Here is a 23,055-nt window from a genome sequence, read left to right on the forward strand (position 1 = left end):
TGAATTGAAGTTAACTAATCAACGTTTCGCCCATATTATTCCCTTGACTGTAAGTCATGGGTTTTACAAAAGAAAATGCATTATACATATCACATTCACTATGATTAAAAATGTATGGAAATGTGATGAAAAAACGTTAAATGTTAAAATTTTGTGACCTTTGTTACCACGATAACTCTCAACCGATTTTCAAAACTTTTTTTTAATCGACGAAGTATTGAAATACTCAGGTCAAGTTCGAAAATGGGTGGTATCGGTTCAACCATCTGGTAGTAGTTCTCGAAAGAAGCCTTTGCTGCTCTTTGTTAAGGATACTAAGGATACTAATAAAATATAATAAATTACCGATAAATAATAATAAACTACCGATAGAAAATAATGAACTACCGATAAATAATAATGAATGATCGATAGATAATAATCGATAATAAATTACTGATAAAAAATTAAAAATGATCGATAAAATGAATAATCTATCGGTATTTCAGCACTTTTTATCGGTAAAAACTTATCGGTAGTTTGGAATATTTTTATCGGTACTCGGGAATTTCGCTATCATCGGTACTTTATTATTTTTTATCGGTACCGTGTTTATCGGTCATTTATTATTTTTTATCGGTAGTTTTGAATTAATTTATCGGTCGAATATAATATCCCCTTTGTTACACCATAACTGGAGCGAAGTTCAACCGATTTTCAAAAACTTTTTTTTTATTCGATAAAGTATTGAAATCCTCAGGTCAAGTTCGAAAATTGGTGGTATTGGTTCAACCATCTGGAAGTAGTTCTCAGAAAAAGCCTTATCTGCTCTTTGTGAACACCTTCAATTTTTATTGAAGACATTCATTTTATAGACAATAACGGTCTAATAAGAGCATAAAACCAGACCAGTAACAGAAAATGAAGCTTTGAATCAAAAATTAGTATCGTTTTGTAACGTTCCAAGACTTTCAGAAAGATTTTCAGGAACACTAAACAAATTAAATTATTAATGAGAAATTTAGACCGTTCTAGTAGTTCTTCTTAATCAACCAATAAATCATTAGCAATAAAAAATCTATTAAGAAGCTCAGGTTCATACAGTCAAGGAATCTGACCCACCCAACAGGTGGGACCTAGTATACACAAATATCATTATGCCCGTACTGCCAGTAGCGGTGAGTCGTTAGTCTCGTAAGTTTTGTGAACAATAGATATTTTTGATGCAAATAACGAAATGAAAGTGATTTCGCACTTATGTGCGGTCCTGGTATTACGTAACATCGAATCGAAAGACAGTGGTAAATAATTTGAAATGGGCATGCAGTGACTCAATCACGATATTAAAATGAACCGGAAGTTGCGGGAAATTGTAATAAGATGTCATGACTCTAAACAAATATTTTTATGATAAAATTATTACTTTTCCTTTTCGTTCTATGATGTACTTTCAAATTATTAAAAATTCCAACATTTCCAGCCTTAATCATTACGGAGCCAGAATAACACAACGAATTTCCAAATTAAGGAGACTTTTGAAATGAGAAAATGAAAATAAAAAGTGTTTTCGTTGAAAAACATCGAAAAATTCAGCAGGAAGCAAAAATTTCACATAAAGATGTAATATGGCCACAATGACACTTTTGTATCGACAATAAGTCTTCTTTTTTAAGGCCATTAGATACGATATATAGCTGAGAGTGGTGTCATTCGAAAGCTTGAAAAAGTTCACCAAAGTACACCAGACAAAAAATGTCGTTCAAGTCGTTTAACCAACTTTTCAAAATTTGTGAAAAAAACCGCCGTAAATGCCCAAGTTCAAAAGGGGCGCCTAATACCTTGGCCCTACTTTTTGTCAGGTTTATCGGTGTACTTTGGTGCACTTTTTGGAGCTCTTTTAGGATATACAAGCCGCAAAGTTTTAAGTTTTGAAATGGCTTCAGACAAACATTACAAAATTACAAAAACGTTACAAAGTTCCACTACAGCAAAAACGCCAATTCGATTTGTGAAGCCATTAGGAAAGTGACAACTTTTTAATTGCTGAACTTTGAAAGGGCATAAAAAAGTTCACCTTTGAACCAGGAAAAAAGTAAGTCCAAGGTCTTACATTCGCTCACTGAACCTTGCGAAAAACGTAATATTATAACAAAAACACAAGGTTCAGGGAGCGAATCTAGGACCTTGGACCAACTTTTTCTCGAGTTCAAAGATGAACTTTAGTGAAATTTTTTATGCTCTTTCAAAGTCTACCAATTAAAAAGTTATCACTTTCCTAATGGCTTCACAAATCGAAGATGCATTTTTTAATCATTGCACATGTAATCTTGTGACGTTTCTCGTTACAAAACGTACCACGACATACGCACGATTTGTAAAGCTATTTCGAAAGTGAAAATTTTGAAAGTGAAAAATATTCTGAAAGAGCATGAAAAAGTTCACCAAAGTTCACTAGAAAAAAAATTGGTCCATGGCCTTAGGCTCACTCTGTGAATTTTGAGCCTCTACAGGTGCTGTGAGAATTTCGAAATTTTCAGGCTGTGATCCTAAGGCCATGGACCAAGTTTTTTTCAAGTTTTTCGGGTTGTTTTAGGTGTAACCGGTGAAACTTACCTAAGGGCCTCAGAATTGTAAGATTTGCTAACGGCATACAAGCGCCATTAGCGCCCTACTACGTTTTTGTAAAATATCAAAAAAAAATTAGTTTAGTTTAGTTTAGTTTATTTATGTCATAATATGAGTTTTTCGTTCACATTCAACAAAACTGCAACTTATTTTCACATTTTACATTTTGTCCGTCTTTAATTTGGATTTGTTTCTGTTTTATTGGTGTTTTTTAATGTTTACCCGGCGTGGATCGTGTCGTTCATCGAGCAAAAAATTTGACACTTTAAGTTTGACGCTCTAAACGTAATGCTTCGAATTTTTGATACTTTTAATTTATATTAAAGAGTTGATCGTGAGAACTCGTAATATTATCAACGTATAATTTCAGTAATATTATGACATCTTTTTGTAATTTCCCGCAACTTCCCGTAAAATGTACGCATTTCGCAATGAACGGATTACCCCTGTCGAATGCGTTGTACATGTATTACAATATGAGTTACATTATTTGCTGCGATGATGCTTAGAAACTGACGAGAAAATGTTTATGATTTCTTATCAGCGCTTGAAATTTTTTCTTTGAGAAGGAAGATGACGTCGAAGAACAGTTATGAAGATGTCGTTATTCCAGACATATTTTAACCATATTTTCATAGTACATAGAGTAGACTACTACCCACAGTCGAATATCGCTGCATTTTTAGGCTGTGTTTGAAACAATGTTGGATCGTTAATCGTTACTCAATGTTAATCTTAATCTAAATTTATCGATCCTTCTGCAAATCAAACATACAGATCCTATTCGCTAGCTATACCAACCAACGTACATTATGAACAAAGTTTTTGTAGGTAATTATGAAAAAAATAACTTTTCAAACATCACTAACAGATGTCGCTGTTGTAAAAAAATTTAATTTATGAAAGAAATTATGGATAAACCGGAGGCAACCACCATTTTGATGTCAACTCAAAAGCTTGTGGATAAAATTATCGGTTGATGTAATGACTAACACTGTAACGGACGATATTTATATGATATATTATATGATTGCATCGATAACAAAAAACAACCTCGTTCCATTTAGTGTTTAAAAGTTGAAACATTTGAATAATTTTCCGTCGAGTGAAATGAGTTTGCAGGCACACTATTTTCAATATTTGAGAAACTAATCACCCTCCACTATGACGTAATTTCGCACACGATAGCCAGATTGATATCTTGTTCGTTGATTGTTTGTTTGTATGGCTCCATTGATATGACCGCGATCTGTTGATTCATATAATACCAAAAATATAACATTTTAAATGTCTCATCGGACATTATAATAAATATTGGGTATATGCTGTGCGCGTTTATATATAATACGCTCTGACTACATACATAGGATTGTTACACATTTAATTATTTCAATTCTCAGCTCATAAATATCAAGATGCTTTAAAAGCCAAGGAGAAATTTCGCTCTCTGGCGTTCTTAATGCGTTTAATTTTCCATTTTGATAATATGAAATTATCGTCGCATTGGTTGCATTTTAAAACATTTGCACCGTCATGACTTCCATAATAGTAATAATAATAATAATCGACTCGACGATCAGGCAGTATAATCGATCTTTTTTCGTTTCATACTCTTTTCAATTACGCGAAAGATTCGTCGAACAGGTTGACTGATATAATTAAAGTTCATATTATGCTTGCACTTGCATCTTTACCGAAAATTGATGTCGAATTTATTTCCGTACCACAGGTAACGAAAGAACTTCCGTCATTGTTTCGCTGATTGTTCATCAAATTTTCTTTAGAGACTCAAGAGTTTCTAAGGGAAGGATTTTTGATTTATCGTATAGTTTCAGTTTTGAAAAAGATCAAAAATTAAAGGTTGACACTGACAAACAAAACGTAAAGAATTATGTAAACAAAAACAATCAGAAAGAATTTCTCCAACCAAGTTGTTACAAATCAAGCGATTTTAACCAGTCAATCGCTTCTTCCGTCAGTCCGTTTATGTCATTAGTGGTTCCTGTGAACTTGTAGATCGGGATTTCGGATAGGATGTGCTTCATTGTCTGATGCGGATGTCCACAATTGCAGCTGGGGTTGTCGATGAAGTTCCACTTGTACAGCATGTCGTTGCAATTTCCGTGCCCTGTCCGTAGTCGATTTAAATTGCACCAGGCCTTTCTCGGTAGTGTGAGTTCTTTACGGTTGAAATGAGTAAAGCTGAACAATTCAGTAACCAGTCCGTTATCCAGCCACAGCGTATTCCATGCATCTTTGGAGCTGAACCCTGCTGAATGCAGTATTTTTGCCGTTGCAGTAGGTGGATTTCGTGATCTTAACCGTTGGTTTATGTCCACCAGAAGATCATCGTGCAGTGGCATTGTCGGATTCGTGCTCGCTTTACGGTAGAGGTTCAGCAGTGCATTTTTTCGCCGGATGACTGGCGGAACAATGTGGCTTAAGGCTGGTAGCCATATCGATGGCGTTGATTGTACCGTGCCGGTGATAGTGCGCATCGTTTTGTTCAGCTCGACGTCGATTTTGTAGGCATGTGCACTGTTTATCCACGTAAGGGAAGGATAATCGCGAAGAACCTTTTCAATGTCTTATACGCCTTAACTATAATACGTCCGATGAACCCTTGGTCTATTTTACATGAACTGGTAAAAATTTTTGGCTGAAACTTCGGAGTTCGCTTCGTAGCTAGTACGATCCGAATGATGACTCGGAATAGGCCTCAATTTTTAGAACTTGTACATTAAGTATGCCTACGATAAAAACTGCCTCTGATGATAAAACTCAAAACTAAGGCTCTGAAGGTTTAGATTAGGTCTTTTAATTTCATGAAATCATTTATTTTCGCCACTTTCGCATATCTCGTAAAAATGTATGGACATCGATGAAACACACATACTTTTTTACATTATTTCGAAAAGCGGCCGCTGCACCACTCTACCCTTCGAACAAAAGTTGTTTGTTATGACCCCAAAAAGGGAAAGACGAAGAGGAATCAGAGGTGCAAAAAGTATGATTTGAATTTGAGTTTGATTAAATTTTTTTCAGGCACACCGTGCCCTACTGTATATAGATGGGAGATTGATTGATTCAATACCATCTGACGAGAAGATCTTCCCGGAAGACAGAGAAAGAAAACGTAATTTAGAACTGGATTTGATAGCTCCATTACTGTTACAGTCAAAAGACTATTAAAGTGAACAATAAACCGTAATAGTTTCGTTTTATTTACTATATTCACACAAACAATTTTTTTAAATAAAAAAAAAGTGGAGAAAGTAGCCAAAGCTGACGATAGCCCCGTACTATCCCGTATACTTTTTAAGTACGTGAAGCTAGCGCATCCGAAGCCGTGGTATGACGCTAACTCTAAAGCGAACTTGACCGTATTGCTGGCGTAATCCAAGTACGACACGTAAAACTTTACAACTGAAAGCTTCACAAATTCCTTAAATTTGCTTGAACTCACAAGAAATGGTAGACCATGTTGGGAACCGACATGACACCACCTCAATAATCCCAACCGTCCAGAGGATAACAAAAAAAAAACAGAAACCCATTAAACTCTGAAAATTCTAGAACTAGGGAGATGGTGGATGTGGACCATCACCTATGATACTGCTGTCAAGTAAACCGATTGTCACATTCGTTTTTTTTTTGCTTCATTAATGTAAAGCATGCTTTCCACTCAACTCTCAGACGGAGCACTTTTCGGTGAGTGGAAATCAAGCCTAAGTTGTACGCTTAGTGAATGTAACCGGTAATGAGAAACCGGTAAAAAACCGGAAATGACGATTACCGTTTACCGGAAATGGAAATTTGTAATTACTGATTTTACCGTAGGACATTATGAACACTACTAATATGTAAATATAATCGAAACCTCACGAATTTATACTCAAAATAACATTTTAGGAAAATAAATATCGTCTGATGATGGTAAAGTCTACGAGATGGATATAAATTACAGTCTAATTCGTCAATAAAATTCAGTCCAAGAAAGCTAATTAGAAGACAGAGTCATAACTGAATGTTTTAGCATCGAATTGTGATTTGTGCCTTATTGTAACATGAGATGCTAGCGACTCAAGAATTCATTCCCTAACTTTATTAGGATGTGTCATTCGTTCTATCCTGAAATGGAAGTCGAAGAAAAGTAGAGTTACACAAAGTAAACATTCTGCAAATTTGTTTTATTCATCGAACTGATTCATGTATCCAGCCAAAGCACCTAGCAGGGTAATAGAGATTTTTTGGTGTCAAATAGAGTAGTTTTTAGTACGAGTTGCCATTCACATTATATTAGACAGGAGTCGCCGTGAGATGCCGCATTGGAGGCAAATTTGAAAACGAAAAAGTGGTTACTGCGAAGGGTTTTCATTTAACGTTTATTGAAGAATTTACATTCAGTTACGTAATTTAGTTATTTGGATGCAGACTGCTAACGTGAAGTTAGATTATTTGTTAAAATAATGTACATTTCAGTGATCATATTTTCATTGAAAGAACGTTCGTGCCTATTTTTCGAATATATCTTGGCTCTTACCGCATTTTTAAGAGTGTAAAAATCTTATAAAATAAAAATGACATTTGACACTGCCAAAATTACCTACTTTATTTTTTTCTATTACCCTGCTTGGTGCTTTGATCCAGCAATTTTTCGAGTTTTGTCATTTATATAACTGGAGAACTGGACTCAATTGACCGATTTGTATGCAATATATATTACCGGTAATTTACCGGTAAATTTACTCGAAAATAACGGTAATACCGTTTACCGGTTTTAAAAAAACTGTCGGTAATTGCATTTACTATATACGCTATATACTTCCATAAATATGCCCTCTTCGGGGATCTCACAATTGTCATTACCTTTCACGAAAAAAAAAAATCAAAATCGGTTGACATTTAATCAGCTCATTGTTGTCAGATGGGCACAATATTTTTGCGGATTCGTCTCCAGTTCTACATGTTACAAACGGCAAAGTCCCCAGTTCGTCGTACGGGGCTAAAACGCCAAAAAATATTCAAAAATGTATAAAGTAGTGTGCGCAATAAAAATCTAATCGAATTTCTGATACACGCGAATAATTTATACGCAAGATATAAACAACACATAGCGAAATGAGCAGAAGCAGAAGGCACATAATATAACAGCTCAGTCAGTTTACAGTATACAAAATTAAAACGAAAAAAAAAACAGCAAAAAAAACCAGCAAAACGTAAAAATGTTGAGAATATAATAAAACGCCGTCTACCATATGAGTGAGCTGATGACCGCGAATAAAAACATTTTCTAGTTCACAACAAACATTCGACGTGAACACATTGCCGATTGTTGTTGCGAGGCCTTTAGTCACATGAAAATAATGTGAAAATTTTAACACAATTTCTTTCGTTTTTGATACCATCAAAACATCTGTACATTACAGTATCTACATCACTACACGGCGTTCTTCAGATCCACTTCATATCATACCGTCGTCGAAATAAAATAAAATAAAATAAAAAAATGATTCACAAGAAGAAATTCAATTAAGGTTTTAGTCGGTTCCTGTGAGTCACTAGTACATCTTGGAAAACGTCTATACGGTGGAACAGCAATTTTGTTGTGTATTTTTTACTCGAACAACAACAACAACACAGCCGTGGCTCATTTTAAACGATAAAATTTTGAATTAAAACGCTGAAGCTCTCTGATTTTCATATTTAATTACGAGAGGAAAAAATTGGTTGTGATTCACAATTTGCATTCGCAATTCGCTATTCGGATAAATCAGTGCATACGGGAAATAGATCTGAAAAATTGTCTTCGCTTTTCGTGACATTATACATTCTAAACAACAACCGAAATAAAACAACAATTCGTGCGCTTTAAGTGGCTTTAATCTAGTTCGATATTTCAGTTCTCAGTATTTTGTTATATGGACCTGTTGAGCTGCAATAAACCAACATTAACTTATACATGAAATTTTACGATTTACTGGTGCTTGTGACTACAATTTTTCTATTTTTGTGATAAAACTCAATCAATGTCGATAACGAAATTGTTTCTTCGATTCCATTTACGTTTTAGTTGATTGATTTACATGACAAAGTGTTCATTGTGTTTGACCATTGTGCTGTAGTTTAAATGAAAACAGTTTTTCGAACGTAATATGTATAAAAGTGCTGCAGTTTGTGTGTTCCTTCTATTTATGTTACTGGGTTAGTATATAATAATATTGTGTTCGAAAGGAAATAGAAAAACAAATTTAATTGCACTAAATTGCTTCGGCAGTAAAGAAGCTAACATTGGCAGCTTATTGTAGATTGTAGAAGTACTCTGTTAAAATTGTTAATTGTCAGCAGGGCATTTGGAACTTGCATTCTTAAATTCGTAAAAATTATAAAAAATTCTGAAAATTTCTTAAATTTGGAAATTTTAGTAGTTGAAAGAATTTTCAAGAATTATTTCTCAACAATAGATCAGTGTTAAATAACGGTTTCTTCTCTCAAAATAGTGTCAAATGAGTTGTCAATTTCACAAACAATGGACAGCTTCATATACATTTTTGTAGCATTGTGGTTAGCTTTGTGAAAATGACAGCTCATTTGACATCTCTAACGACATTGACAATGATCTATTCCTGATATTTTCCTCAAAATTCTAAAAAAAATTTTAACAAGTCCCGAGAAAATTCCGAATAAAGGGTCACATCTCGGGAAACATTGAATAGATCACATTGCGCGGCCACTTGTAGGTACATGTAGGTAACGTAATATTCCAGTGAAAGCGCCAAGATGTACATACCAATACTTGAAACAGAGTTTTCCATCACAAAGTTTTCCATAACACATTTGAGAAACACTCTTGGCCCCAATTTGATTCCAATCAGACAAAACTGTCAAATTAAGAGTGAAAACCTAACCAACCAACCATCGAATATCCCAAGATCGTGGTTTCTACTTCAACAGTTAATGGTTCGATTCCTCTGTAGTAAAACTTCGAAAACTGTTTATCGATTTCAATAAGCCCAGCAAGTCTCGGAACAGGTCGACCTGAGTCTGAAACAGTCGACGTGAAAAGATTCAGGTCATATTCAGGTTTCTCATTAAAATTACCTGAGCCTTACCTGATTTACCGCTGACCTCATCTAACCTGACTTGACTTGAGGTGAATTTCAATCAGAAATTTAAATGGAAAATGGAAAAATTTGTAAACTCTAAATCTGCCAGATGAGGTCAGATCAGGAATCAGGTTTCAGGTTAATTCAGGTCAGATTAAAATCAACCCGATCAGGTTTAGGTCACTTTGCTTCAATACTTTGCCCACAATACTTTGTTCACCTCGATTTTTTCCTCCATGAAAAAATGTGAGAATATTGGGCTGACGCTAAGGAATATTCTTTTGCAAGCCAAATTGATCAGAATTAAATGAAAACTATAATCAAGAGCCGAAATCCACCAACACAATGGTTCAGAGTTATAGTGGCAAATAAAAACTAGAAATCAATTTGTTTCTTTCCAATCGATCGTTGAGAGATAATCATAACCTTGTGAGATAAGGTATACGAGTGGTATACATTAATATCAATGTCAGAAATGCAATATAATTTATTGATGTTCTTCAGTCGATTAAATCGCACAAAAAACAGTCACATTGAGTATTGAAATGAATATTTAAAAGAATCGCTCACATCCGTAATAATGTTAATGTGATAAAAACTCAATTTAAGATTGTAAACTGAGCCACTTAGTTGGGATTCCAATTGGCTTTGGATGAAAATACTGCCCTACAACTCAAGAAAAACTTAGTACAAAAGAGATACAAGATTTTGAGAGAGAGTAGAAGTATGTAATTCTCTCCCAAAACCGCGTAAGTTTTTTATGCGTTGCAGAGAGAACCGTTTCCTCGAGAGTTATCAGTCATCCGTTGCCACAACTCAGCCAGAGTTTTGAGTCCCTGATGGTAACATATTCTCTTTGGCGGTTACGCATATTTCCCATAGAGTGGTTTTACTCGAGAGTAACAGAACGATCCATTGTTACCAGTCTTCGAGCAAGAGTTCGGACCCACTACCAGTGTTTCTATGTTTCGAGTTTTTCCACACTTAGACCACGAACTAAATCTCACCAAAATATACCAACCGATACCAGGTTCAGGTTCGAAAAACCCCATCAGTTCCTGTTTTGCATCTCCCAAGAACTGTTCAATTTCATTCATAATGGTTGTCAAAGTCATTTTAAATTACGGATATTTTTTGGTTTTTGAACTTTATCGAAAAAAAAGTCTGTTCATTTGATTGCTAGCAAAAACTCCATTACGTAATTGATTTTCTATATCATGCGAAGCGTTGGGTTTTTGGCAAGAATTTCAGGTAACATTGCGTGTGACAAGAATTATTTTTAACTTTTTATTACGCGATGTGTTTATATATACAGTAAACTCACACGACAATTCGGAAAGGCTCAAAACGTTCAACTCTCATGGGAATTGTATGTATGGATGTGTATGACCGTTTTACGATATATCATTCGGACGATGAAAGTAAGCAAAAATGTTGTGTGACCATGATAAAAGGGCCAACACTCGTTTAGTATGTTTGCTAAGCCATTTCATTGGAGTTTATTAAGGATGAATTTATTTAAATACAAACGCTGGCTGATGGAAAAAGTGCGGAAACTAGGAAACCTCATTCATGGAAAATTTGTCGCTGAATTTTCCCTTTGTTTAAAAATCAAAAAAATAAATCAGAAGATTATCTGTGGCACATAATCCATCTCCAAGGTAATGTATTTTGCATAAAAAACTTGCATTAGCTCAGCAGTTAATCCATTTTTTTTAATGAGAAAACGCATTACCTGGAGCTAGATTATTCGATAATCTTCTGAAATCCTTTTTGTCAGTGAACAAAAGCGGGAACGTTTTCAATGGATGGGAATTTTCTGTAGATTTAGACCTAGGGAAATGATAAATTGTAATTTTGAATGAATTTTTCATAGCTCTATTTTCCACATCGGGAAACGGGAAGTACTAAACTTCGAAGAAATAATCAATTTTCGATAGAATTTTGTCTGTGTTCTACAGCTTTGGTCGGACAGAAACGATTATGCAATTCACTGAAGCGAACCAATTTGCCAAAGAAAGTGGGTTTCTAAGTCATCATCCTGAAGAGCTACAACTGTGAATAGAGTTCAATGAGTCCGAATATGTTGACATTTCAAAGATTTTTTGTAGGAACCACATTTGTGACGTCAAACGTAGACGAATGGCGAAAAAAGTTTTCCTCACCAACCTCTCCCACCTGAAGAATTCTAGGATTTTGAGGCTTTTTCACTGTTTCTTCTGTGCTTTTGAAATTATTGAGGTGGTACTGGTTTGGTTCCTACAATCGCATCACTGTTGATGTTTCGTAACATTAACTTTTACCCTGACGAATAGTTGTAATACATTTAAGAACGTCCTCTCACATATATATACAGAACAGGCTAACATCACACCCACACAAGTCACACGTTTCATAGATCAAACATTAAACATACTATGCGTTCAGGTCTTCAAACTATGACACAAGGGAGTCCATTCTATCTACAAAATCCGCGTGTGAAACAATATTCTTGAAACGATTATTTTCAAACAACTGACACCATTAACCTAAATGACATCACACGTTGTCGGTCTATAACCCGGCACAACCTTTCACTGTAAAATTAAATCGATTTATTTCCGCAGCCACCATTTCACATGAACTTTGCGGGCGTTTATCAGGGGCGCATAGCTGCTGTTACTGTTAGTAAGCTTTCACTTTACATAACTACAATTTTTTGTGGTCGGTAGCGGATGTTTTCAAAAACTCTTTAAGTTGTTTCGTTACAAAGAATCGAACACCGAAAAACGCATATTACTTTGAAGTATACAACTTACCTCCTGTTCAATCATTAATCTCCGAAACATAACATGTAAAGAACCGTGCATGACAGGTCCGCCTATAGCCTTAAAATGGCTCATTGTTTTTAATTTCCTTCATTACATTGACCTATTACAAGCAACTATTAAAATCAAATGAATAATCGTACAATTGCTGAAAAATACTTAATGAAATACAGGAAGTTGGTGTACGTTTCCGTTGCTTTTGATAACAAAGAGTTATTTTAATTCTACAATTGGAACAATTTCAAAATCTTTGTAACGAAAAATTTACTTGCTAAAGTTATTGTTTATTCGGGACTAGTGGAGTACACCCGGCTTCGCTCGGAACTCTTATAGTTTCAAAATATTTAAATATTTTTCTTTCAAAAGTATTTTCACGCGTCAAAAATACATTTTCCCAAAAGCGATTTTCAAGCGTCAACAATTTTGTCGCCTTACAAAAATGTTTCCACATTTAAAGAATGCATCCACGACGCACCACCGGGACAAAAACAAATCGCATGCGTCAAATAACGCATGAAAATAGAGAAGTAAAAAATCTCGCGTTCTTCCTAACTTTTCGGCAGTAGTCGGTATGCCAAGTTTCAAGTCTATGACTATGACTATTCTTGTGGGCTCTTATATTTATAGCGAGTGCTAGACATACCTACCAACAAACATTAAACTTTATATTATAGATATAATATGTAGTACGCGCACTACTAATAAGCAGCAGCATAATACATGTGTTCACATATATGTGCAAACTGAACACCAGGCTATATTAATATAGAGAACATAAAACCCAATGAGTAACACTGTGACTTATGAATTATTTATTTATGGTTGTCTCGATGAATGTGTAGTTGAACCTCGTTTATATAGCGATCATTATACAGAATTATGACTTTTACAACAAGTGTGTAGAGTTTATTGAATCCCGCACAAATTGGGGCGTTGTTGTTAATTAATTTGTGGCTCAATTATATTCAACAATTTCAAGTTCACGTCACATAATACACGAAATGTGGTTTTCATTAGAACATTATCAAAAAATCAATCCTCCGTGTTGTTACGTATGGTGTAACATTGACCTTAATGTAATTTTCAAGCACTTTTATCGATAGAATTCTGTGCACACAAATTAATTCTCATTCTTCACACAATCGCTTTGTTTACGGCTCAGGCGTGCAGCTATTTTTATCAGCATTATTTGAAATGCAATTTTTTGTTTGTTCAACGATAATTTTGAGAAAATAAAACGTGTTCTTTGATAAAGCTATTTATGTGTCATGAGATAAGAGAATAGATCATAAATGTATTACATGCATAAACAGTTGAAATAACTCCATGGGGCAGAAGCGATTTGATATTTCTACATTCGAACCGATCATATATTAGAACTAGTAAATTGTGTGAAAAAGTCAAAAAGGTTTCATTTTGTTCTTTAACCTGTCACATACGGCAAGCATATAAACAGTTTTACTGTCTAATCTATTACTTCATTTGATCGAAAGTTTTCAGAGGTTGATTTCAGAAATCTTTTACTTCATTTGTTTTGAGCATTCTTTTTGATATATAGATCAAGTCCAAGGTTATTCGAAATGTCAAAAATCATCCACCGAGAACCCTAACAACCTCAACGTATGTGCAGTGAAAATGAGCAGACAATTTGATCATATTTGAAAATAGAAACAAATGTTTTAATTATTTTCACGGTTTTCTTGTAAAATAATTAGCCTTAACACTTACGCCATACAAGAAACAATCAAAATTTCACCTTTTATACATTTTAAATATATTAAATTAAAGGTTTTTGTACAGTCGAAGAAATTTAGTTTTCGGGTTTTCCAAAGGTATTAATCTTATTTAACCCACACTTTATCCCACAACAATGGAATCCACAAATTTAAATTTAGTTAACACAACGGTCACAATGACGGCGCTGCAGTCACGATTTCAAAATGTGATATAGGGTGGCTAATTAAATTTTGGTTTTAGCTACATTTTCTCTTGCTTTTTAATTATTACATCAGGCTTCTAAATTAAGAGTACCTTTATGCAATATAAACCGTTTGAGTTTGAAAAAAGATGTTTTGTATCAGTGAACGATATAGGAAAGTGTTCAGTACGTCTCAACATACAAAATAACGTAAAATATAATTGTACATTTAGCCACCCTACGTCCGTCATCGCTTCTATTGTCTTCAAAAACATATTGTGTGCTTGTCATGATATGTATCAGAAGTTTGTTTATTTATGTGTCTCATCTAAAATGCTGGCCAGCAAAATTTTGATCATTAATTTCAACGGCAAAATTGATCTAAATGTTAAAATAATTGTGAATAATAGTGAAGTTAATGTGGTTTTGTTTTCTCTTCATAAAGTAATTTGCATCAGTTCGACGTAAAGTGCGGAGCACCATTAGAAAAAAAAACTCGTCGCTGAAGAATGATCAAAAAGTTGCTGGACGCATAGCTACAACTAATGCTTTGCAGGATATAGAATAAAAATTAGAGAAACACCAAGAGCCGTCCATTTGAAATCTTCACAATCATCATTTCAACTAAAGGCTTTTTTTAAACGAAACGCAGATTCGGAACATTCTTTTTCGCCAAATTTGGCATAGGAAATAAATTCAACTCTTTGTATAAGTGAAGCTCATGATTGAGCTCAATCATGAAAACAGAATCTGGTCAGGAATAAGATAAGAATATGAATATGACGAACTTCAAAGTGCCTGATTTATAATCCTGAGATGCCTGCTCATGCAGTTATGCTTGATGTTACGATTTCCAAAGAATTTTAATATCACCTTTTAGACAAAATAACAATTTCCAAGTCTGTTTTCTATTTGATTTATTTGATGTATTTCCGACCTCGTTCTAGGGTACACGGAAAATCCGTGAATTTCGATAAAGGCTGTGTAACTTATAATATAGCTGTAGTTTTTATAATATAGCTACTAAACGCATATTCTGTTAATGTTGGTTATTTACATGCAATATGAGTTACACAACTATATTATGGATTACAGAGCTACAATATGCACCGTGGACACATTTTATAGCTAGGATTTGCATATTGTAGCTGTGTACTCTATATCATAGCTGTGTAACGCATATTTGACGCATCAAAAATATATCTGTGTGCTGCATATGAGAAAATGTATGGGACCATGCATTCAAGTCGGACTAAATGTTAATATACAAACAAAAACTGTTCTAAAATATCTTGGCTGATTGTAATGAAGCTTGATGATCAGAATACCTTTTTAATATAGTCAGAATCCGTAGAAACACAGACGAATGAGAATATCAGAAATTTCACTGCATTAGAAACGAATTAGTTAATTAGCAAAATCGTAAAAACCAAACTCGTCATTTCACAGAAAATAATTGAATTCGTGATTCTTCGCGCGGTTTCAATTCACTTTCTTTCAGAACCTAGAACAATCCTTGTAGTGACAACTCACAAAAGTGAAATATAAAAACTACACACTTGAATTAGGCTGCGTGCCGCATAATATAGCTGCAGGATTTATATTGCCGTAGCAACGCTTCGAAATAAGAACGTGTTAAAGCACAAGCAAAATTAGTACATCAGCAGCATAGATGACGGTCGGATTCTCAGGTTAAGCATCAATCGGCGCGGTAAGTACTTAGATGGGTGACCGCAAAATTCATGAACGTTTCGGAAAAAATTTTTATTTCTCGTGATAGATTTGAAATGTGGCTCACAGCTATAATATAAATTACACAGCTATTTTAACTGTAGTCTTCGCAATATACATTACACAGCTATATGCCAAAAAAGGGGGGTGCTAAGTCCACTTATAGCCCTCACACGCATATCAGGATTTTATTATAATAAAATTTTCTGTGGATTATTTGTAACTTCATGAAAATATTAAGATGAAAAACATTCAGAAACATTCACATAAAAATTATGCTTTCCTAACTAATGTTGAAATAGCCTCCTTTTTGCACTCATTAGGAACTTAGGAAAATAACTACTGGGCAGTCGAGACGGTTTACTTGTAGTCCGAAATTATATTTTGGCTTCGTAGAACACAGATAAACACAAGAGAGAGGAATTATATGATATGCAGTACATACTGTCCGTACAATCTTTTTCTAAATTAAAAGTTATAGTCAAATCGACAATATTGTATTATTTGGCGATTTGTCATATTTTGGAGTTTCTTCACACTTTCGCGATTTTTCTTGACAATTCATCATATTTAGTTGATTTGTTAAATCATCAAGAAAAGTCTCAGAAGTGTGAAGAATAGCAGGGTAATAGAAAAAAATAGAGTACTACTTTAATTGAAGTATGCGAGTTCAGAGTGTGAGGAAACGCCAAAGTGTAAAAATACGTTTTTGAAATGTCTCTACATTATCTTTCGTAAAATGATAGTGTCCTCGGGATCTTTCGTTAAAGTATGGATTCCCTAGGATCGAACAAGATGCCGTTACCTGACGTAAAATAAGAGTTTCCTTAGGATCGAACCAGGCAGCATTTCGTAACTTTTATAAAAGGATAGATTCACTAACTTCGAACAAATAACGCCTTTTAGATAAATTTCGTAAAAGGATAAATTTCCAAGGATTTGTTTAATCACCACGAAGAATCGCCAAAGTGTGAAGAAACGCAACAAAGACAAATTTATCATTCTTTGTTTTTGCCGGCGTTTCTTCATCCCTTGCCAATTTTTTATTTTTGGCGATTCTTCATGGGAATCATGATTAATGACGGCTACGAGCGTTAGCGAAAACGAATGAGATGTTCCGATCCGAATCTGCGAGCGAACTTCCGTTTCGTTAAAAAAAACCTTTAGTTGAAATGATGATGATGAAGATTTCAAATGGACGGCTCTTGGTGTTTCTCTAATTTGTATTCTATATCCTGCAAAGCATTAGTTGTAGCTATGCGTCCAGCAACTTTTTGATCATTCTTCAGCGACAAGTATTTTTTTCTAATGGTGCTCCGCACTTTACGTCGAACTGATGCAAATTCCTTTATGAAGAGAAAACAAAACCACATTAACTTCACTATTATTCACAATTATTTTAACATTTAGATCAATTTTGCCGTTGAAATTAATGATCAAAATTTTGCTGGCCAGCATTTTAGATGAGACACATAAATAAACAAACTTCTGATACATATCATGACAAGCACACAATATGTTTTTGAAGACAATAGAAGCGATGACGGACGTAGGGTGGCTCAATATACAAATATGTTTTACGTTCTTTTGTTTGTTGAGACGTACTGAACGCTTTCCTATATCGTTCACTGATACAAAACATCTTTTTTCAAACTCAAACGGTTTATATTGCATAAAGGTACTCTTAATTTAGAAGCCTGATGTAATAATTAAAAAGCAAGAGAAAATGTAGCTAAAACCAAAATTTAATTAGCCACCCTATATCACATTTTGAAATCGTGACTGCAGCGCCGTCATTGTGACCGTTGTGTTAACTAAATTTAAATTTGTGGATTCCATTGTTGTGGGATAAAGTGTGGGTTAAATAAGATTAATACCTTTGGAAAACCCGAAATCTAAATTTCCTCGACTGTAGATCCGGAAAAAACATAAAATTTAACGGCCTCTCAATAATTTCAATTTTTTTCACCAAGTTGAGGTTAGAGTTCTCTATGGACGACGGTGCAGCTGTCAGTGTTCGGATTTACAGTTACTCCGACTTGATCTATAAGACCACATTAGTCAAAGCTTGTCGTTTTTTATAGATCTCTTCGGTTGACGACTAGCAGTGATATCGCATGCCAAAAATGGTGTTCAAACTAAACACAGCCAACTTCACAGAGCGAGAGAACCGAAGACCAGTTAATTATAACTTGCCCTGTGGTACTAGTCATTGCATTTTTACATGCAATTTTTTGACATTAATGTCTCTAGATGTCTATATATGCGTAGCGAGAGCGAAGACTAGTAAAATTAACTGGTCTCGGGGTCACACGTCAAAAATTCATGATTGAAAAACAAAATTGATAACCACGCTCTGTTTACAAACAAAATAAATTTGTTTGCAATATCTTTCTCAGTTTGACGTGTGACCTCAAGACCAGTTCGAAAGAAATCGTTCTACATTCACAAATTGTTGACATCGCCCTCAAAGACAGTTAAAATTTTTATGGTCTTCGAACTCCGTTAACAGTCTATAGAGTGTTAAGGTGAGCGATTTCTGACTTTTTTTTATAAATAGTTCTTTATTATCACTTCTTTTCTAGTTTTCTTTTGACTAGTTTATTACAACTGATCTCGTTATCTCACTCAAAATGAGAGAAATCGCACACTTTATTTTGTTTGTAGACACGAATTTTTGACAGCTGCCCCGGAGATTAGTCAAATTTAACTGGTTTTCGCTCTTCGTCAACACTCTATATGACGTGAACATTGCATAAGAAATGATATTTTTCCAGGAATATGCTGACAATTTTCTTTCCAATAGTGTGACTAGTTAAAAACTCTATTGATGATTCACTAGTGTGAATGTAGAGATACGGTAAGAGTGTTTTTTAGCTGATGATTAGGTTCAATGTCTCCATTTTCCTAATTTTTCTACGTAAATTATGCATGTTATCGACATAATGACTGCAAAATGAACTCTGAATGGATAGTGTTCGCTATGTGTATTAGCAAATACAATTAGCGAAGAAAACTTGCACCAAACAATTAGCAATACCTTAAGGAAAAGACTTTGTGTATTATTTGATATCAATGTGCTAGATGTCACCGCTATTTCGATTATTCATTGGGAGTAATATCATGGGGGACGATATACTCTCCTGCGTATATCATTGCCGGATATCGCACTTGTACGTGTAAAATAACTCAATTTCTTAGGAGCCACCGTCGAAAGTATAGTCACAACATTCATTAGGTTTGTTATTTGATCGAACCATTAATGCTAATTAGAATGTCGCAAATTATCGTCATTATCAATAACTACGACGACCGTCTAATAATATATATACTTTCACAAACATAAAAAGTAACAAATTTCTCTTTTGGCGATGTGTGTTCGGTTAAAGGTCTTGCATAATTCAAATCGAACACAAAAACCCATCTAACCGTCGGTAAAAAGTCAATCTTTCACTTTATAGCGAAACAGCTCAGCCATTTCCCGAAACTATTCAATCAAAAAACGATTTAAACAAAAAGACAAAAAATAAATAATTTTTATTTCATAACGTTTCAGATCAATCAAACGCCGTACGATGCTATCGGTGCACAGTGGCCCCAACGAATCGTCATGAGAATCGTTCCCAGCAATTATGCTTACATTTCAGCGAAAGTGATGAATTCGTCGTGGATTGTCCATATTCGACAATGTGCGTAAAAAAGATTTTCAAATATCAGCTGTTGGATGGGGTCATTGAAACGGTTGAACGTAACTGTGCTGATCAGAAATACACAGAACCGGTATGCTTAACATTTTATCATTTATTCGCTAGTGTTATTAAAGAGAAAGAAAGAAAGAAAGAAAAAAAAATTGAATTTTTTTCAACTATTTTGCTTAGTCAAAGGTATGCTTAATAGAGAGATATGAATGAGTATACGATGTTTGCATGAATTTATGGTTAGTGGAATTTTTCTTTAAAAAAATAAATTTTTTCAAAGAAAATAAACTTTCTGCACCGAGGAAAGAGAGAATTGAATTGAGGAATGTGTAACAAAAAATGTAAAATTTCCAATCTCCGAAACTTTAATGGAGCAGTGTTCGATATCATTACAAAGTAGTCCATTAATGTAAACAAAATTGTGACCCTTCCATGCAAATAGTTGAGTACAGTCCACACTCGTCATATAGCGCGACCAACATCAGTATATTCGTGAAAACGTTTTCTTGATTTTCACGAATTTTCTCCTTATTACAACATGGTCTCCTTATAAAGTTAAAACCAAATTAAACACCTTTAGTTGGCCTACACTCAATACTGTTCCTTTTCCCCTGAACCACAGATAGTCCACAGATAATCTAAAACCAGAAAAATCACGAACGCCAGAATTGGCATACTATTTCCAACTGCCCGATACTTTTAACTTCTTATTACAAAACTCTAAGACTTTACCGAAAAAACCACTTTTCGATCTGGTATACGGCCGGAGATATACGCGAAAAGCTACATCCATCATTCTACACCAAAAGTAGTAAAACATTTGATCTAGCTCACAACTGGCTCAATTGACTCGTATAAACTTTGTCGTGTTTGATTTGTACTGTTAAGACCTACCATTTGATGCCTCACGCACTACTACGCGACCTAAGTTTTCAGGTCTATTAAGCGCCATAACATGCCACCCACTCAACCAATTTGTATTGTTAATTCCTTTTATGCCACTCAACATTAAACTCAACTTTAAATGCTTCTGTGGCATAAAACGTTGTATGCAGCTCCATGCAAAGTAGTTATGACCAAAGTATATAAACACTGAAGGTAATGCAAATCCTTAATTACACACGGATCCAAACTTTCAGGTGAACTTCGAGGTGAACTTTAGCTCCGCAACATGAACACGTAAATTACGTGACGTAATGAATTCGTTTGCGTCAAGTTGTATTTAGTGGTGAATTGGAAGGATTTTGCGCCGTCATGTTGCACAAGTCTAAGTTCGACAACATACGAAAATAAATTCACCTGAAAGTTTGGATCCGTAATTTCCCTGATCCGATGAGGGTCTGCAACCGAGGTGTAAAGTACATTATTAGGCTCTAGATGTGCAAGGCCACTGGCCGTGTGACAAAATACTCATCGTGAGCCTAATAAAGTAGATGTTTTATAAGTTATTTTTAGTCGGCGTAAAACATAATTCTAAACAAAAAATTGTTCAACGGTATGTCTCTAAAATGTACTGATCTTTTTATAAGTTCGTCTAAGCTTCGAGACGTACAGCCGCCCTTAAGAAAATTACAAAATGGCGGCCCTATATTTTTGATTTTACACTGTTTTTAGAAATTCTTTTAATCAGAATTGTCGATACCTATATAGTTCTTGCATTGCTGCAGAACATCTTACACATACTTATTTCCATCGAGACTGAAACGGCCTCAGGCACATTTTAGGCGGCTGACAAAATTGGATCGATTTTAGGTCATACTTTGTAAACAAAATTAATTTTATAAAAAAAATTTGCGCATTTTAGAGGCATACCGTAGAACCATTTTTTGCTTAGAATAACGTTCTCCGTCGGATTGGTCAAAACTTCTCCGAAGACATTTTAGTATACAATTTCAATTTGAACAGATGAAACCACGTTACGTTACGTTACGTATAACAACCATTGACTTTATAGCACTTCTTGACATTAAATTTTCAATAATTCGATTGCCCTAAAATACCCTAATACCCTTACATTCGCAGGATTTTAAAAACGGTGCTTGGCAGGACAAAACTACAGTTGAAGAACCATACGAGAAAGGATGTTCAAGTGCAGTACAAAAGTTGCCCGGTACCGAGCCAACCACATACTGCTACTGTAAGGGGTCGCTGTGCAATTCGGCCAATAAGGAAACATTTAGCTATCATACGGACGCAATGGCTGTTATATTTGTATTTAATGCAATGAAATATTTGAGAAATGTGGACTGAATTTAGTGATAAAGACAAAAAACAAAACAAATTAGTCGTCGAAGAAATTCCATAAATTTTGTACATTTTCAACTATCAATTATTGTAGCCGAAATTGCAATTAGTTTATTTATGAATAAAAGAACTTGTGTATTTGTGATAGAAGAATGATGCTGATATCGGTCGTTGTTTTCCTCTTCCACCTCAAACAAAGGTAAAGTAATGGCACAAACATTGTTGTGCACTGAAAATAACTGAATCAGCCGTAATTGTTACCATACGAGTACGAGTATCAAGAAAGCTTTTACTTTTCGACAGTGACTCACAGATGGCTCAGAGATGTACGTTGCGGTTTATCACAAGCAACGAAAATGTTTAACAAGCTTTTGACACTTGGTTTATTTTATGCTACAGTTACAAACCAGGATTGAAAGCTTTTTATTGCTCTAAGTTTTTATGGTTACGGTTGTGATAATGATGTGCATTATAGATGTTCTCTAAGCTTTTATATACCGCAGTGTGCGTCTATGGAGATGATAGTACATTACGTTGTTCTGGCAAATTTGGTTTTGTTCCTTCGTGATAATCAAATTTCTCCGCAGATACGAAATATATATTTTAGATATTTGACCATTATTCTTCGAAAAACCAGAAGACATTCCAAAATGATTATTTAAGTATTTCCGTCGCAAAAGGTTCACTTCCTTCAATAATATATGTACTTTTAATTGCTGGTGCAAATATGGCTTCCATATAACTTTTTGTCAAAGGCTAAATTATCCCGAAGACTGAATAACCCCGCTATAATATTGCTATTGAGATTCACTGCATCCAATAATCCATAATAAGTTTAACCAGCTTTTTCAAAAAAATTACCGTTTCTGGTCAAATTGCGCCAAAAACTTCGAAGGCGAGCGATGTGAAAATGACGCTATCTTTCAGATCGATGTACAAATTGTGTT

General features: G+C 34.6%; 1 protein-coding gene and 1 long non-coding RNA gene across 2 annotated transcripts; one reads left to right on the forward strand and one right to left on the reverse strand.

The window, feature by feature from the left end:
- Window positions 1-664: 664 nt before the first annotated feature.
- Window positions 665-10,739, reverse strand: LOC119076892. Its single transcript, XR_005087714.1, has 5 exons — window positions 10,728-10,739; window positions 7,989-7,993; window positions 6,303-6,308; window positions 5,964-5,970; window positions 665-821 (listed from the first exon to the last, which is right to left on the reverse strand). It is a non-coding gene; the product is annotated as an uncharacterized LOC119076892 (long non-coding RNA).
- Window positions 7,803-22,264, forward strand: LOC119076890. Its single transcript, XM_037183895.1, has 3 exons — window positions 7,803-8,808; window positions 19,723-19,946; window positions 21,887-22,264. The coding sequence occupies exons 1-3, from the start codon at window positions 8,760-8,762 to the stop codon at window positions 22,112-22,114; spliced, it is 501 nt and encodes a 166-aa protein (XP_037039790.1). The 5' UTR covers window positions 7,803-8,759; the 3' UTR covers window positions 22,115-22,264.
- The last annotated feature ends 791 nt before the right edge of the window (window positions 22,265-23,055 follow it).

This window comes from Bradysia coprophila, unplaced genomic scaffold (genome assembly GCF_014529535.1).
Source record: "Bradysia coprophila strain Holo2 unplaced genomic scaffold, BU_Bcop_v1 contig_232, whole genome shotgun sequence".
Classification (NCBI taxonomy): Eukaryota; Metazoa; Arthropoda; class Insecta; order Diptera; family Sciaridae; genus Bradysia; species Bradysia coprophila.